Raw genomic sequence first — 20,202 nt, 5'->3', positions numbered from 1 at the left:
AAATTTGACTGTTTAATTAAAGAATAATAATGTACACACATTCTGCCTGCATTAAGTGCGATCTTTAACTTCTCACACAACACGGGATGTATATAACAGTTGCAAAACCACAACCTATTAAAGCTGTTGCTCCTTATTGAATTTGATCCATTTGCAACAATAACGAAGGTAAATCAACACAAGATCGGAAACCACAAGTATTGGAAACAAGTCAAACAGGCCTTAACTGGCCTAATCACACATTTTATGGTAGCAGATATTTTTTTTTGTATAACAAAAGTTCCTATAGCTTATATTATGTTACAGTTTGTTAGTATTGTGTTTCCGCCAATGTTGTTTTTTGTGGGTTTTTTGTGTGACAATATATTCCATATGAATTTCTAGCGACGATATCCGAATATGTACGAGACAACGCGAGATTGGCTCCGGGCAGCGTCGGAAGCACGGCGTAGTTCTCATGATAAACCATTATGTTATTAATAAGCGGTACTCAAGCGAGGGCGTCCTGCTCTCATCGATTCGGTAAGACGAAAATGTAAAAAGAGAGCGTTCACAAATAAAAGTGTAATTGGGGCAATACTTAAATGTGTTTATGGATCATTAATCTTTATCTTTAATTTGGAGCGCAAGTGGCTGTGCTTACTAGGTCACCGCGTGTTTGTGTATGTTGATTATAATTTGGTCATTTCGATCTTATATCCCTTTTTATATTAAATGTTTTTTTGGTTTTCAGAAAATACAATTGAAATATCCCATAATGGCACATTGTGACCATCGGAGAAATAGATTCAGTTTATATAATCTTGCAGTTCTGGAAAAAAGTGAAGCTTTTTTGTTGGAAACAAACAATTAATGACTGATTTGTCTCACAAAGTAAAAGCGCACGCTGTTTTATACGTCATCTGCAATTCAGGATAAAATAGTATTGTTTTATACATACCCAGCAGGAAGAACCATGAGCTTCTGTCCATAGAGTTTTAGTTACAATGACAGAGAGGTGCTCGAGTATGCATGTAGGAGTCATTTTTGAGAGCAATATCTATTCCGAAAAAAATCGCTAGTGTGGGGATCAGGAAGAATGAAATGCCATTAGCTAAAGACGGTCGATTGGTGTAGATCTGATTTGTTAGTTAAGGCACTCATTTTCGGGTGAGAAAACCTATTATTCTATAGTGCCGTTCTTCATTTTACCTCCGCATAAATGCGATAACCTGTCCTTTTCATAAAATAATAAGATAAATATGTGTATTTGGCTATGGAAGTGTATATAAAATTGTTCGTTGTAATTAACTTAGAATATAATATGTTTATATAGTCGTTTGTCGACTTTTTACCATTTTGGGTATACATGTGTATGAACAATTAATTTGATAAGACTTATCTGTACTCTTCATAAGAAAACACATTATTATATCACAAAACTATTTCGATGCTAACGAAATGTACTTTTTATAGTTTGCAAGTAAACGGCATTTTTAGAGAACTTTACTTATCTACGAAATATATGTACGAGCGTCAAAGATGTCAGTAATATTTATTCTAAAAGAATATTTATTAAAAACAACAAAAGATTTATTGACAACAATTCTAAAAAACAAATGTTATGGTGAATTGTTATCGAGGCTATTGTGGTGTAAGACGATAACACACGCATATAAAATAACCATTTTATTTTTCAAAAATTAAGTATAAAACGTGCATGTAATATGACAAAAGTCAATATACTACTAAATATGTAAGTTTAGATGGATTTAAATAGAGCGCGTTGAGTCGACTACATTGTATTTAACGATATCCAAGAAATATGCAGAATAGTTTTCATTGAATTAGGCTATTACAATTATTATTACATAATAGCCATAACTTCATATCCTTGATTGTCTATAGAAAACAGAATATGTATTATCCAACTATAGAAATATTACCAGAAGTAAATTTTGTCCCACTGGTCCTTTATTTCAGGAAACTAACAGATTTCCTATACAATGCAGGCGAAAACATAAAAACAACATAACACAAAAACACGTATTGCCATGCATGTCAAAGGCAATGGTCGCTACCCTTTAATAAGCAAGTAGCAGATTTTAAAAAGCGTATTACTCCTGAGAATGATTCTTGAATTTTGTATTTTAAATATTTGTGAATTTTTGATAGTACAGATCAATTTCAGCCGTTATATGTCCCTCAACATAACTATTTTGTCACACACACACACGCACTGTGAGCATGCGTGCGTGCGTGCGTGCGTGCGTGCGTGTGAGTGTTTTTGTAATAATAAAGTATGTATATTTGTCAAAACAATTTACAAAAAAATCTCATTTGACTTTTTTGAATATACACAATTGTAATACGATCAGTGAGAATATAAATTATACATTAAAAATTTTACAACTAACAAAGAAAAGAAACATGTTTAAATGACATAATTCTATCTTTTTTTTAAATTATGTTAATATTGGGCTTTTATAAAAAACGTTTCACCCATAAAACGTCCCTTTAAATAAGAGATACGCTAAGATTACCATAATATGCGTTTTTGTTAAACAGTTAATATCTATCTACACACAATAGCTTCGCCTTTTTTTAAAAATCCTGTGTTGTCCTCAAGTTCCAATGAGGGCCAAGCTACCAGATACACTGCTCCGGGTTTTCCGTCAGAAAACTCGTTCTCAATAATCGCGTATTCAACAAATCGATTGTCGATTTCATTGAAATCCACTCCTTTTACGTCAAAGTTCAGTTTTAAAGGCGGATTACCAATACACATCAACCAGCAAATGTCCGCAAGATCATACATAAATCTTTCAATAGTGGCGACCGTTGCATCAGGCACATTGAAGTGGGTTAATATACTTCGAACAATTTCATCTTCTTTCACTTAAGCGACTATATCCTGTAACACAAAAGGGTTTTTCATTATATACATGTTGGCAAAAACAATTAAATGTATGCTTGAACAAACGATTTGCACCAAAAATGGTATGTATAGTTGCATAACCTGAATGATGGTGATAGGGCTGTATAGGAAATCCGAATCGCTGCTAAAGTCTTGTTACTTGAAGATGAGTTCATATTAGCAATAAGTGAAATATATTTTCGTTTTATATCGACATGTGTGTTTTTCATTCAAACTAATTGGTAAAACAAAAACACTAAAGGTTCTTCGTTTTGTGTTCATCAATTTAGGTGAATATTGCTAAGTACATATTTATCTAAACAAACTTATATATAAAATGATTGCGACAGCACATATATTATACATTCAGACAGTTCAGCATCGATCATATCCAGTGTCTTGCCAATACGCTGATTTGCTGACAATTGTTGGTTGTCACTTTCATCAAGGGGCAAACTCAATTTTAGGCATGGTAAAATCAGAGATAACCTCTGCGTTTCAAAACAGTGAAGTAAAAAACGCATTTAATTAGACATGCTTTTATGCAATATATAATTTCCAAAACTTTTAAATGAATCCTTTCAATATATCAATATAAGCCATTTAGCGGATTCTCATAAGAGAACTTCCGGCGATATTTATTCCATGTTTAATGGATATTGTTGAATATCCTGTATGTGATGGAACGTTGTATTTCCCTTTACGATATCAGAAGGTCACTTGTTTCATGTATTGCCTACCTAACTGGCTGTACCAGATAATACATACGACAGACATTAATGTATGCACTGACATGCACTGACACACTACTTGTGCATACATGTGCATGGCTGGGTTTTATTATAATTGTGTGCATCGAACAGTTGCGTTTACTCCAGTTTGGAGTTTCCTTCTTTAAAAAAAAAAGTATATAATTGGGGTTTCGTTCGTATCCTCAGTACGGCAGTCTGTAATTTGTATTTGTCGACGAAAAATTAATAATGTCGAATATCAACGGAATCAATGTTATATATAAACAGTTATATTGGTGTTAAGTGCGTTATATCTTCATTACGTAAAGTAAAACTGAACACGTATCCCTCGTGTAAGCTTGCTTTTATAAGAAACAAATGATTAATATTGACATTTTCACTGAATCAAGTAAAGTAAGTTATAATAAACGTTGTATTTAAAAAGAAATCTAAATTAATACAAATATACACAACCCTGCTCGATAAATATGGCGGTTTATTAATATTCAACTCAAATTTAAAACAAACAGACGTTAAACAAAAATACATTCACAATCTTAATTTCTAAAACAGTTGATTCACGGATGGTAATGTGCGCACGTCTTTCAACGACAGCAGAATGCCAATTCAAAAAGAACTTATTTAACAATTATTTTATAAAGAACACAATTAAAACCTTGTTTATCAAAACATGGTTAGACAACGGTTTTCAATGTTTAGAACATATATTTGATTTTAGAACCCAAATAATTTACTTTTTCCCAGAAATCATATAATTATTTAATGAAAACAAACATATAGCACGTTGATCAACAGCATTCCTAACGAAAAGAAAAAACTGCTTCCTCCAATTAACTTTGCATATTAAGCTCCGGAATGATAAAAAAACAAAATCTACCCAACCATGTCAATGTGTATTTAACAGATTAGTGCTTTACCAAAAACCATAAGAGTTCTAACAAATAAATAAATGAAAAGGAGAACATAATTAAAAAAATTAATTTCACATCAATTGTCTTCAAATGATATGTTTATACCAATTTGAGAAGATTTCAGTACAAATATGTAATGCACATTATCCCAAACAACCAATTTTTGCACAAATGTTAAATAAAGTCTTGAAGTTTGTGAGGATTCTGCTCAATGTATCCTGAATGAAACACCCACATGTTTTGGGAATGTCAGTATGTACATATATTTTGGACAGATGATACACATACAAACATTATTTCAATAATGTGTCATTATCTGTTTTTCTCATCAGATTATAAAAGTCATGTACAGGATTACCACCCATGTGCCAGTTATATAGAAATTTTCTACGGACAACGTCATATTTACTACATTGAAAGAACGCATGGTATTCACAATCAATAATAGATCAATTATTCTCGTTAAAACAAAACGCGCTGACAGTGCGCTCGACTATTCGAGTGCTTGACAGTATAACGTAAGCCATCATCTGGAAATTGTTCATATTCAATAAGGTCAATGTAATATAGTAATGTTCTAATTGGAAAAAGACCATAATTGAAACATATTGATCGCTTATGTTTTAAAGAAGTTGTACTTTATAGACGATTCTGAGTTCAGGTATATTTGCCACAATCTATTGAACATGTGTAAAGACATTAAAAAAACTAATAAGATTTTATTTCAAGTTTGATAGCAATAGCTTCGGTTGGATGGTTGGACGGTCCTTCAAAAATAAAATCAATAAATATTTGTGTTGTTTTTTACCATGTTTCAAACAAAACCTTTTAAGGTGGGGTGAGGGTGGAGAGGGGAGTATAATGAGGGGGTGTGGTGATTTATTAGATGCTCTTTAAAAAATAAGAAAACAAAGAAAAAAATATATATAAGTGTTGTTTTGCCAAAGTATGAATCAACTCTGATCATAAATAAAGAAGTTATGGCAATTTAAGCAAAATTTATTAATTTGACATTGAGATCATTCAAAGGTCAAGTTCAAATTCAACTTGCCAGGTACAGTACCGTTTGAAAGCAATATCCTTGATTCTTTGGAAGTAAAGTGGATCTTAACACAAAATTTAACAAAATATTCAAAGATACTAAGACAAAAAGAGCCATAATTCCGTTAAAATGTCAACCAGAGTTATGCAACTTGCCATGTACAGTTCCCTAACGATAGTTAGCGAGTTTTCCAAGTCTGAAAAACTAAACCGAATGTTCAATTATCTAGGTATAAAAGGAGCCATAATTCTGTCAAAATGCCAGTCAGAGTTACATAACTTTGCCTGCACAGTTCCCTGATGAAAGTTAGGTAGTGTTGCAAGTATAAAAGCAATAACTTGATACTTTAGGATAAAGTGAACCTTAACGCAAAACTTAACAAAATTTGCAATTTTCTAAGTATAAAAAGGGAACATAAGTCTTACAAAATGCTTGATACAGTTGTCGTCTCTTGTTTATAGATTGGGGTCATGTTGGTAAAGAAGTATGCAAAATATAAATGCAATTTGACAAGGTACATAGAAATTTTCGAGGTGGTACGCATACTTTTGCATAGATTAATCAATAATATTCATATTCTAATTTGAAAAGGGCCATAATTCTTACAAAATCATGAATACATTTGTCTAATCTTGTTTATAGATGGGGGTCATGTTGGTAAAGAAGTATGCAAAATATAAATAAAAAAATGTCAAGGGACAAAGAAAATATTTGAGGTGGAACGCAAACTTTAACATAGATTTATAATTATTATGCATATTCTTAGTGAAAAAAAGGGCCGTTATTCTTATTAAATGCTTGATACAGTTGTCATCTCTTGTTTATATATTGGGGTCATATTGGTTAAGAAGTATGCACAATATTAAAGCAATATGTTAAGGGACATAGAAAATATTTGAGGTTGTACGCAAACTTAAACATTTCAACGCTCACGCCGACGCCGGGGTGAGTATGAAATGATTGCTATATTGACGTCATCATTTGATGACGTTCAATTGAACGAATGATAATGGGGGCTGAGTTTCGTTAAGCTCCAGCCGTGATTTGGGCTTCTTGAAAACTGGCCCAACACTTGTGCTGGAATTTGACATGTATATGGACCAGAACGCGATCTACACGATGGCGTATTCGTCATATCTGTGAAAAATCCAGTTTTTGATTAAATCCCGAAAAAGGGGTGTTTTTTATTGCGCAATCGCTATAAAAACGCGCTTGGACGGAAGTAGCGCTTTTCGTGACGTGAACACATCTTCTGGTGACGTTACAATGTTATGGTTTGCACGCGGCGTTTGCCAGATTATTATTATTTTATGTTTCAATCATTTCGTTGACAACTAGTAATTCTCCAAACTTCGTTCGATGGTATATACTATTTAAATAATCAACGACGGAATTATTGTGTTTAAATATCATCAATACAGAGGCCCGCGCTTTGTGCAGTGTACAGTTGTTCAAATAGGCGTGACAGAAAACTAGGTAAGTGTAAGTGTAAGTGTGATCTTGAATTTGTCCAACGAGTTGAATTGTATATACCATTAGGCCTACCACGCGAGAAAGTTTGTAAACCCATTTATTTCTTACACAACTTAACTTGATGTTTTGTCCGGCATCGGGGATTCAGTGCTAGTGCATAAGTGTGTTTGTTAGCCTGTTGGTTACACACCGGAAATAACCATGCGTTTTTGTCTTCGCAATTCCAGCCTTAAATTAATAGTTTAATCTTCTTGCGAACCCTTCAATTAACATTGGCGACGAGGATTTGTGATAGGCGAGTGTCGGCTGACAGTTTGGAACGTCAACTTGGCATTTTCAAGTATACAAATTTGATTTGTTTGTCTTCAACCGGTGACTTGGTAGAAACATTCACTGAAAGGGGGCGACATGTATCGGAAACATTGATATTTTCGATGACAGTACGGAGTCGTGAAACTGTTACAGTGAAAGGTTGGAGGAATATTTTACTGCTAATGAGATAGCCAACGAAAAGCGTGTACTGGCTCTGTTGTCATTAGTCGGTGGAAGAACTTACCAGATTTTGAGAGATTTGACTTCCCCAGACAAACCAGGTACAAATACCTATAAAGTACTATGTGAACGGTTGCAGAAATACTTCAACCCTAGACCATTAGTGATAGCGGAACACTTTCGATTCTATAAAAGTGATCAGAGAACGGATGAGTCTGTAAAATAAATGCCAGTTTGGTGATCAAGATCCCAAGCTCATTTTTTTCGTACCCAAATTATTTTTGGCATAAATTGTTCGTCCCAAAAATTTTCGTACCCACATTTTGTTTTCGTACTAATATTTTTCGTACCAACATGTTTTTTTGCACCGAAATTTTATTCGTACGTAATTTTTTTTGCATAATTTTTTCGTACCCAAAATTTTCGTACCCACATTTTTTTTCGTAACCAAAATTTTCGTACCCACATTTTTCTTACCCAAAATTTTCGTACCCACATATTTTAGTCCTCACTCATTCTATCCCGCGAAACCCTTAATGTGTCGCAACTCTAGTAGGATAGCTCCATTAAATATATATTATATATATTAGTCGAGCTAAAAATTACAAATTCTCAAATTATATGCAAATTCCAACTGCAAATTTCTTTCGGTGTTAAGTGGAGTTTATAGTTCTTATAATGGTTACCTCTAGATGTATTTCTTATGTCATTATGCCAATTTTGGGTGACGCAATCAATTATACGCTGACGAAAATTGCATACAAATAAATCTGCGTTTCCAACATCCTGAGAGATCAAGACGAACCCGAAACCATATCTAAATATTAATGATTTTACATTCGTTGACCAGAAGGTACGCCCGGCGGTATCTTTTGATATTAACATATTATAGCATTGTTTAGGAAATCTGTTATTAGGCATCATTAGCAGTTTACACCAATATTTAATGCAATTAACAAAATATGTAACAGATAAGTGTAGTCGGCAACATTCGAGAAGGGCGATAAAGGTATTCGTATTTTTCCTTACATGCAGATGGCGTTTACAAATTTATTTTGGACAGTTTCAATGGCATTTACATATTCATATCCCCATATCTGTAAGCAGTTACACTATATTGGCTTTACTATGCTATCAAAAAGTATGAGTTCTTTAATAGGGAAGTCCTTTTATAACTTTACATTGAGAATTTTGCTGTTTGAGATTGTGAACTCAGTTTATCTTGCGCCGCGTTCCACGATAATTTGGGTGTACACAATAACCCCATGTATTTATAAGCGGAAGTGGTACTTATTTTCGTACCCCGATATGTCCAGCGCTCGTAATTTCTAAAAGGTCAGCCATTTCTAAAAAACAATAATTTCATTTTTTTCTAAATAAATCTCCATTCCAGTATTAATGCAAAATTTATCAACAACGTTTAACTGTTGTTGAAGTTTAAAAGCCGTTTCCGCACACAGCTAGCAATATCGTCCACCAACAGACCCCATAAATAACTTGGGAGCACACAATTTTTAAAACATTTAAAAGCTGATGTACGCCATTTTTGATGGTAGTTAAGTTATATCAAGCCATGATACCTGAAGTTACTGAAAGAACTCAAATCAATTTTAACAATCATCATAATTTCAGCTCACCTTAACAACATTGTCCCGTGTGCTCTTTTTCTGACCAAGTCTCTGTCTTAAAACTCGAATGGTGTGCCGAACCTGAAATTGAAAGCAAACCGATTAAAACAAACTGTTGAAATGATGAACAAATAAAACGAATTGCTTTCATTAGTTCTATACGCCAATCGGAAAAGAAAATGTCAAACCGCATTCTGGTCTTCATTGGCATATTGGGCTAATAGGACGAGATTTTTTTCCGTATCATTAACCGTGTGGGCGGTGTGCTTGGAGACTGCCTGAAATATGTCAATATGTGTTCACAATGCATTCATTATATGTTGTTGTAAAGAAAGAAAATACATAATGAAACGATAACATTTATGACAAAGCATTATCTAATAAATTTAAGGCATATTACATATTGTAATATATATTATTCCTTTTATAAAAGAATTTTTAAATTCTGGTCAATTAATCAAATATAAATAAATAAATATACCTCCATTATTCCAGAAAGAGCTGTCAGTTTCTGAATTTCGTTGATTATTAATTGAAGTGCATCACATATGTCTAGCCATTGCCTCTTGAGTGAACTAACAAAGCGTTCTGCAAGATGGGTGTTTGAGAACTCGTCATTTGTATTTTCCTGGGATCCACTCTCTCTCATTTTCTGTGTACTGCACCTGCCAATATATTTGTATTTAAACACGACTTTGATAAGGTGTCTAACGTTTACATGTATCCGTGTGTAGCCCGTTGCACATTTAAGATAAACCACAAATAAGCACTTTTTTTTAATATGTTCGCATAAAACATTACGTTTACTGTTGTTTAACCTTAAAAGTCTGTTCATGATCTCGGACATAAACAGTTTAATATGATATTATAAAAAGCCCAACATTGTTAAAATAATGCAGCAAGGTTAAAATAACAACGAACGTAAATTTACGTTTAAACAGCGTTTTATAACCCAAGTATGGTAAAACGGAATATAAAGGAGATTATTATCGCAAACAAAATGTAGCATGCATCATAATTTATACTTTACTAACACAAAATAAATAAAAAGATTGTTATGTCATATTTAATAAAACAAAAATATAACGGTGGTGTATTATAGTAAAAAAATAATCTCAAGAAACTCTGGAGAAATCATTGTTGCTATCCACAATTTTAGACCATAATTGATCAAAAAGGATGAAAATAGCAAACAAATTGGTAACGATATCACAATCATATTTATGTGTTTATTGATACTTTTATTTTACATATACTAAATAGGAAATAGTATGCAAATATATTGTTCCAGTTGTAATGTTCATTCGAGTGGCTTATGTATGTCGTATACCATACTAGGCAGAGATTTATGTAAACAAAATATCATGAATAAAACGAATATAAACTGTGTGCTCCTCTAGTGTAACGTAAGAATACCGTCTATGTCGTACTTGAATCATCATTGAAACTAACGGGATATTTAGCATTGCCACTAAATTAAATGGTGAATTAGACCTGGAAGGAAATGCTAATGTTGATCAGATAACGGACTATAAAGTAAAGCGGATAATGATACAAACGACAAAACGCTAACCCATTTCATGTACCAGTTTAAAAAAAACGCGTTAGTTATTTTGTTTTTTAATTCCGTGCAGAAAGCACGTGGAACCAATAAAATGTCGCCTTATATATAAGAAATTTTGCTAACGTGATAACCCAAGGCTCCTTAAAAATAACGTGTTTTAGTGAACATGGGTTCCGACGATAGTATAATATATTCAAACTTGAAACTACAGAAACTAATAGGAAATATAAATTATTAATATCGTCAGGATTTTAAGTAAAACAAAATATTACATCATTTAAGCATTTTCAAAACAGGTGTTAAGCATTGGAACTGTCACTAAAAAGCACCGGAGGTATTAAATCGGTAAACCGTCTTGTCTGTTCTAAAACTTTAGCCTATAAATCATCAAGCATACACGGCGTGTCTTACTTATCAGGAAATATTTTGTTAACGCTAAACATACACATCATGTATAATGTTTAAATTATTTATAATATATATTAAAATGCAAAAATTGTTAGTTGCGCAAGCAAAACTAGAAACGCGATAAAATATGTTTATCTACAACTTTTTAACTTGTGAGGATTTAAAATTAAAAATGTGTTCACTTTCTTGTAGGAGAAGTCGTTTACGCCTCTGCGTTTGAATTTTGGCAAAGAAGAAGTGAAAGTGTCGTATACTTTTATAAAAACGCTGTTACGGAAAAAGTGTGTGAGACATTATAGGATAACAAGGCATCCTTCTTAGTGTTTATGTGTGTTATACTAGCACGTCTAATCTAAACCGATTGACGCTGCTACCTTGAATGTGCTCAAAATGTGGTTATTTCGGAGATTTCGAAACTCCCATTTACCTCAATTTAATTGAGAGTTCGTACTTAAACTGACTCCGTTGTTTATCAATGTGTACCGCTATCGAGTCATTTTCTTTTTGCGTACCTATTTAACTTCCTCTTTAAAACAGTCCACTGTGGTGGTAGTACAAAATCAGAAAAGTCGTGTAGCCACATACGGAACTTGTAGTTTGTTGAATTTTATGTCAGAGATTTATTTATTATTTATTGTGTTATCAAATAAATTAAGTATATAATTTAATCCCAATAACTTTTGCTCCTGTTCTTCTAGTTTTTTCTTCATTTGCTTCAATTCCTCATCTTTGTCTTCCATTGCTTGTATCACTTGGTCTATAAAACGTTCTTTCTCCTCGTCTTTCTCTATTACTTCTCTCTGGAATATTAACGCCAATATGTACGTTACAGATAAAGCCTTGCACACTACTTATAATGTTATTGAAGTTCAATTGTCAGACTTAACTCACTTTTGTTCTAAACTTCCGACTTGAGCTTCGTCTGGATATAATGACTATGAAAAATATGAATCCGTAAGCTGATATTTAATCTAAGATGGGTACTCAACATTCTAAGGCAGTCACAAAAACTCGTTCGAATCTTTAAAATGGTGGACAAAGCCACACCATGGCTAAAATAGTATCTTATGAAAAACCAAACATAAACCCCAACATAAAGAACTGTTATTTCCGCTGATTTAGTCGACCAGTATCAAATATTACAAATGCATAAACAAAGCCTGATTATGGGGCGCTATATTTGCAACACAATACTGTCCACATTGTAGAACCCATGGACTGTTTTATAAGACAATTCATTTAAAGTGTGTCTACAGTAAAACAAACACTTGTATTACTATAATTACACAAAATGATCCGTTTGTTAAATATCTGACAGAAAAGTCCACACATACATCAAGCATGAAAGCGCTAGTTTAATATAAAAAAGACTATGATTAATAAGTTTACGGATACAGTGAGAAGTATAGCAGATCCTTTGTTTGCAAAAAAATGTTATTTTAAACAAGATCTTCGTTTCAGTACGTCACCTGTACATAGAAATAATTGGTTTGATCCAGTTTGTAATACAGCTCGCAATAGTTATAGTAGTATATAATAGTACAATATATAGACTGTATATATAGACTGTTCAATTTAGATAAGTCGCAAGAAAATCGTATATTTTTATGTGAACGTAAAAAGCATTATAAAGGTATTATTCGGAAAAAAAACGCAAGTTACAAAACGAAAATGAATTAGATTGAGGATCTTAGAAGAAAAAAACGAGAGATTTTTGGAAACACTTTAGAACAAAAACTAAAAATAAATCTGGAAATATACCTTTAGATGCTTTTCGAGACTTTTTAAAGAACTTAGGGGGCAATGTTTTTAATTGTGAAAATGATGAATCTGAGTTTTTTAATGCACATAATAATTTTGATTTGCCGAATAACGTTCATCCGGAGCTAGATAGACCTATCTCTGTGGAAGAAATTGTTAAAGCCGTTAAACTGCTTAAGCAGAACAAAGCCCATGGACATGATAATTTGTTAAATGAATATTTTATAGAATCTATTGACATTTTAGCTTTGCCTTTGAGTGATATGTTCAATAAGATAATAAACTCTGGAGTTTTCCCCGAAGCGTGGACAGTCGGTATTATTGTTCCATTTCACAAAAAGGGCTCCGAGTCAGATGTAAACAACTACAGAGGTACTTGTAAACTGTCTTTCTTAACTGTTTACCTCAGTTATTAATAAGAGGGTTGAAAATGTCTGCAATTAATATAACATTATTTCGGACGCCCAATTCGGATTTCGAAAATGACGTTCAACTGTAGATGCAATATATATACTTCAGTCATTAGTTGAGAACTATTTGTTTGAAAATAAACGTTTGTATGTTATTTTTGTCGATATGTTGAAATGTTTTGATTTTATTTATAGAAACGGTCTTTGGTTGAAAATGTTTAAATCGGGAAATCAGTGTAAAGTTTTACGAGTTGTTAGAGATATGTATAACAATGTTAAATCATGTGTTAAATCATTTTCTTCATTTTCTGATTATTTCTCATACTCAGTAGGCTTGCGTCAGGGGGAGGTAATGTCCCCTTTGCTATTTTCTCTCTTTGTTGAGGACTTGGAACTTTATCTCCAAGATGATATTAATGCAGGCATACGTTTAGATGATGTTATGATTTTATTACTTTAGTTTGCTGACGACATGCTATTATAGGTAAAAATCCAACAGAAATTCAAAACCATTTAGACCATTTACACACTAACTGCAATAATTGGAGATTGCAGGTTAACATAAATAAGACCAAAATTATGGGTTTTCGTAAGCGAGGTGGATTACTGACCTCAGAGAAGTGGACCTACAATAGTCAGCCAATAGAAGTTGTTAGTGATTTTAACTATCTAGGAGTTGTTCTAAATTATACTGGTAGTTTTAATCTTAATCAAGAATATTTAGTTGGTAAAGGGCTAAATGCCATAAATGTTTTACTTTGTAAATGTCAGGACTATGATTTGAAGCCTAGTACTCTTTGTCAATTGTTTGACGCCTTTGTTGGCTCTATCATCAATTATGGAGCAGAAGTTAGGGGATAAACTAAGTCAAAAGAATTAGAAAGGCTGCATCTAAAATTCTTAAAACGTCTATTAAAAGTTAGACTTAATACATGTAATAATATGGTGTATGGCAAACTTGGGAGATATCCGCTTTATATACCTAGATATGTACGTATACTAAAATATTGGTTTAAGCTGCAGTCAAGCGACAACATTATTTTAAAATATGTATACAACGAAGCAATTAGATATTGTGAAAAGGGTTGCACAAATTGGATATATAATGTTAAAAAGATGTTAAATGATTATGGTTTTCCAGATGTATTCGAAAATGCGCATGCTTTTGATATTAAATCATTTTTGTATGTATTTAAATGTAGAATTGTTGACTCTTTTAAACTTAAATGGTACAATGCTGTGAACGAAAGCTCGATGATGGATATGTATAGGAATTTTAAAGCATCTCTAGTATATGAATCATATCTAAATATTGTACCTAAATCTTTAAGAGCATATGTTAGTAGATTACGTTTATATGTACACCCTTTGAGAATTCAAACGGTTAGATACGCTAGAAATGTAGAGGAAAGATCTTTAAGATACTGCATGTTCTGTGATTTAAATGACATTGAGGATGAATATCATTTTGTTTGTGTATGCCCTATGTATAATGATTTTAGACAAAAAAACACACAAAAAAAACTATTATATCAAACCATCTGTTTATGAATATTTGAATTTGTTAAAAACGGTGGATAAAATGGAACTTATTTATCTGTCACTGTTTGTCAAAAAAGCGCTTTTTATACGATCAAGACTGATAAATGATATGTCATAATATATTCATCTCCTGTATACTTATGATGTATGTAATATATTTCCAACTGCAATGTAACAATCTTATTTTAAAAACCACGAGTTTTGCTTTTTGTGTTGTTTTTTTGTACCTAACATATTTTTTTCTGCTTATTTATGTTTTGTATAAAATCACCTGACAATATATGTGGGCGATTGTATATATATAGACAATGTATTTTGTATAAGTCTTGAATAAAAATATCTGTCTGTCTGTCTGTCTTTCTGTCTATAAAAAAAGAAGACTTTTTATAACCGGCGGCATTAAAAAACGTTCATGTAACATCATTTTCATGTGGAAACGTATACGTTTATCACAGTCCAGCAGGGGCGTAGCTAAGCTGTATTGAATCGATGCATGTTCATTAATTGTCTTGAAATAAACAACAACCAGTCAATATATAAACACTTAAATGGTGCTATTGTAAATATAAACCGCGCAAACGATATTTGATAAACTGTAAACATATAGGATAGAACCGTCGAGTTGTACATGCAAAGCTTAATCCGAATTTAACGTCGCTTTTAAACCTACGCTCACAAATGAGTGGAATAATACCTGTGTCGGCTCAATTCTAAGTAAAGTATATGAAAATGAAAAATCTGTATAGGCTCTACACTAAAAAATATCTACAAGGTATTGAGCTATTGATTTAAAATGTAATGCTTTTTATTGTATTTATACACAAATAAAGTAAAGTTCAAACATTAGATTTTTTAGAAAAAATAAAAGAGTAATGTATGAATGTAAATCGCTACATATAAAAATAATATAAATGTTATATTTATTCAATTATGGTATATGTTTACGGTAACGCAAACGTAAGAACGCTCATGTCATATACAAGTAGTTAAGTTTAAATGTTGAACTTAACTTGAACCATAATTATAAAGTTGTGTATTCTATATTATAGACTCGTATTCAGTTGAGCTAAACTTAAAATTTGAGACACAAAAATAAGTTTAAGTTTAGGTCTGATATTCTAATTGTTGATTGACGCGGGTTTTTGGTAAGTACGTCAAGTATTTAAGGGTAATGTATCCTCATCGCGTATTGTTTTTATAAAATAATTGACAACCGTAAAAAACAATAATGTGTGTGTAAAGTACCTGTACTTTATCAGTTTGGAAAAGTTCGCTGCCGACAAAAACTGTAAACACATGTTCAATTTTCACTCTTAAAGAATTTCATTAAAAACCTAAGGGTTGTTAAATGCAAATACACACCCAGTTAAAGCGGTAAAATTGTTTCTTACCTTCAACTCATCGCAATGCTGACATTTAAAGCAACTCATGGTTCTATAAAGACAAATAAAAAGCCATTAACACAATAGCCGGACAAAAACCGATTTGCAAGTGCAAATTTAAACACGCAGTTGTAGATCCGTTTTAGGGAGACAGAAATATACAGCTAACATGTATTAAGAAATTCTTTTAATTATCGGCGATAAACGCAATCAAAAAATTGCACTTTTTGTTGATGTTTATTCCGTGGCTTTTTAAACAGTTATTATGTATTACATATATATTTGACAACTGCGTTTAACGTTCAGTTATATTATTATGTGTGTCTCGCATGCGATAGTAATACACAAATACAATTAACATCACTGACGTGTTCCGCTGTTCGACACAGTTATCAGGGTATTTGCTTTACCTCATGTACAATCACATGATTACACACGTCTGTTTCGATATCTATAAATATATAACGTATGTCACTAGATCATATTCCACTTGGTGATAACTAATTGTGAGATAAATATTTGACGTTTATATTCAACGCAAGTTTATCTTACACATATCTACATGTATTAGTATCTGTATTATATTTAAACCGACAATTTAAACGATGAAGCAAATCGCTTTTTAGCAAATAATTTAACGGTCTATAACAGAAGAACTTATAAGTATTTAAATCAGTTAAAAGCGATGGCTTTCAAAATATGTTCGGCATTTAAGATTAAAAACAGTCTACTAAAATGATACTTAAGTTTTCGAAAAACGTAAAATAACCTTTAAAAAACCTATACCAAACAATTACCAGATAAAACAAACAAGCATTTAATTGAATTTAATTATTGTCACTTATAATACGTGTTTGTTACATGGCAGCGGAACTGACGTATATATTGATACATGCTATGTGCGTTGGGTGTCGCATAAAGACCATTCAAATGCGGCTGTAGGGTTGGCAATATGATGCTCTATATGTTTGCTATTTTTGCAAATGTAGTTTGCAAAAATGGTATTGTTTTTATCAGTCGCGCAAATGTATGAAGTATGTGAACAAGTTTGTAAACACCCTTCTCCTCCTCTGGCAATGTAAATAGCTTGCCATGTTAAACCATTTAATTAACACATCAAGTGTATAAATGAAGGCAACTTTTCATACTCTTCCTTGATAACAATGGTTATCACATGCTATGGACAAGAGGTGATTTTGTCGCTATTTATAAAGGGCAGCAATTAAATACCGCTGAGTATAGTATTATAAATAAAAATAAATATAAAAATAAATAAAGAACAAAAAATAAGTGTAGACAATTTAATGTATCGAGGTATACATTTTACATATAATCACACTGTGAAATATTGGGTAACAATTTACAATTATCAATAAATTAAAGCTTATGGCAAGATTTAACCGTGTTAAGTAATATATCAAAACAAATTTCTATTGTTGTCCCAATATTATCATTTGTATCTGAAATTATAAATCTTCTTTATGTTTTTTTTTTTTTTTAAGGGGGGGGGGTTACAATATGAACGATACAGACATTTTACATGTTCAATTTTTAAATGAACTTCTTGGATTTAAGAAGTAAATTAGGTCGTTTCTCTCTTGCTCATTCAATTTGATGTCAAGAAAATGCCATTTATTTCTGGTTGAAATTGCGAAAAATATAAATCCAGCAGGGAATAGTATATATATTCCGTTAATGCAAGCGAAATTGCTTTTTGGTGTATCAAGAATGGCGCTAGCATAACATGTTAACTTATCGATACTTACATACCGGAATGGCGAACACAAATTCAGTCAACTTCACCAGTATTATAGATTGCATAAGATTTTTCAGCATTACATTTGTGTATTAACTGTCGGGAAATTTTCAAAACCGATTTAATTCAGCTGGAGTTTCACTTCTTTATATTGTGTGTTAAAATCAAAATTATCTTGTTAAAATTATTTGCTTATCTGATCAACAATTACAACGTTTCAGGCGATCATCCCATCTCTAACGATTTGATTCAATTATATTAAACGGTATTGATCGTGAACAACGATTATGTCGCGATGGTACTATGCATGAAGTAACTTAGTAACATTTCTGACTTTGCTCCAATAATCATATACATTTAAAATAAAAACACATTGAAAATATATCTTCGACTACTAATATCTATACTATAAAACTGTTATATTATCCAACCACGTGATTTGTTATATCTATATGTTTTAGAAACCATTTGTGATCTATCTTTTCTTTGACTTTGTATTGTACTTATTTATTTTAATTGTGTATTCATTTTGAATTCTGTTTATTTAATGGATTTGTCCCTTTTTTCAAAGCATGTATTTCTTAGATTTTTAACATGGATGTTCTTAAAAGCGGATGGTTAAAAAGGTTTTCACCCGATAATGTAATGATTTTCTTATATCGCGATATGCTTACGATTGACTAATTAACCGAATAATGGTTAAGTTCCTGTTTTCAATGTCTTTCTTTAAATGGTTTAACTTGTCAAACAATATCAATATATATCCCTTTATTTCTCGTGATTATGATAGTTGTTGCATAGCTACTGATCATGTTACTCTTTTATGGCCGATGTTACAGTAACAAACACTCAATATAAACAAGTGAAATTCCAGCTGCTGGAGCAGTATTGCATTATCATTATAAACAAATACTATACCTCACATAAATGTATTTCTTCTAGTCAGCGGGCGCTATAACGTAATAGCGCTCGCTGACTAGATGCGCGCGCATCTTATAGTGCCCGCTAGAATGTTAGTTATCAATCTCTTGCACGACGGTTACATTGCATTCACTGCATTAAAGAAAACCATCTCATACCATGATATCTTATATCAGTCTTAATTCATTATAATAAAATTGATATGGTTTTTTGATGTTAAGAAACCAACATACACACACACACGTCGAAGCAATTCCTAACGCCACTCACTAAACATTATGTTCAATTGTTTACATTTGTAAAGTGCGTGGAATGATTCCATCTGCCTAAATGGGCAATAAAATAGTTCCAAAGAGTTGCATTAAAACTCGCAAGTTTTTGCACGATTTAGCGTACATTTAAAAGTCATATTTCTTAATTTAATGCATGCGATCTTAAATATCCAATCAAATATACATTGAATGCGTTTGTTCGGTTTTACCTATTTCATAGGCAAAATGGCAAGCTAAGCATTTCGCAGAGTTGTATGTGAGAGCAAGGAACGACAACTCTGCGTGGAGATTGGTTAGTTATTAGTAACATTTGTGCAAGTTTTACAACGCAAAGATTGTTGTATATATACTAAGGGTAAACGCACGATTCGTTTGGCAGGTCACGAGTGTGTGTTTTTTATTATTAATCACATCTTAAAAAATACAAAAATGTAATGCTATATTTGGGATAAATGTTTTGCAACATATTGTCTTTAATGTAAGCAGTTATCTTTATATCAAATTTACCTCAATATGTGAAAAGCTTAACAATAAAAATGAATGTAAAAAAGAAAAAATTTGCGTGTCCAACTTATGCAGGGAGACAACTCGCGCACAACAATAATACGGTACATATTATTAATAGTAACTGATAAATATTGATGGAATTTATATTGTGTTATTTATTTTTAATTCTATTGACATTTATCTGCACAAAAATGTTCGGTATAATATAAGAAATAGAAAACCTCACTTCAGGCCCAATTTCGGCTGAGGTCCATATACTATTTGGGGCTGCCTGGCTGGTCACTATTCTGCCATAGGGCCCTCAGTAAGGTTTTCTATTTCTTAATTAGTTGGACCTTTATGTAAGGCAAGTGACCAATTGCCAAAAAAAGTACGACACAGCACAATACGAAACAACATACACACATAGAAGAATAAAGCTGGGGTCACCACCTTCGAACGGTCAAAAAATGGGATTTAAACCGGTTTTAGAGCGCTCAACCTAA

At 32.2% G+C, this 20,202-nt stretch overlaps 1 protein-coding gene across 4 annotated transcripts; it reads right to left on the bottom strand.

Moving 5' to 3' along the window:
• Nucleotides 1-1,517: 1,517 nt before the first annotated feature.
• Nucleotides 1,518-16,692, bottom strand: LOC127860535 (uncharacterized). 4 transcript variants are annotated; one of them, XM_052398664.1, is made up of 7 exons: nt 16,630-16,692; nt 16,271-16,313; nt 11,845-11,966; nt 9,676-9,859; nt 9,383-9,472; nt 9,204-9,275; nt 1,518-2,893 (listed from the first exon to the last, which is right to left on the bottom strand). In XM_052398664.1, the coding sequence occupies exons 2-7, from the start codon at nt 16,307-16,309 to the stop codon at nt 2,879-2,881; spliced, it is 522 nt and encodes a 173-aa protein (XP_052254624.1). In that variant the 5' UTR covers nt 16,310-16,313; nt 16,630-16,692; the 3' UTR covers nt 1,518-2,878. The 4 variants fall into 4 exon arrangements, with proteins under 4 accessions (XP_052254624.1, XP_052254607.1, XP_052254614.1 ...); XM_052398647.1 differs by having other exon boundaries at nt 16,672-16,691; XM_052398654.1 differs by lacking the exon at nt 16,630-16,692 and adding an exon at nt 16,486-16,620.
• Between the last annotated feature and the right edge of the window lie 3,510 nt (nt 16,693-20,202).

Source organism: Dreissena polymorpha, chromosome 1 (assembly GCF_020536995.1).
Source record: "Dreissena polymorpha isolate Duluth1 chromosome 1, UMN_Dpol_1.0, whole genome shotgun sequence".
Lineage (NCBI taxonomy): Eukaryota > Metazoa > Mollusca > Bivalvia > Myida > Dreissenidae > Dreissena > Dreissena polymorpha.
Note: the sequence above shows the minus strand (reverse complement) of the source record. Positions and strands in the feature narration are given on the sequence as shown.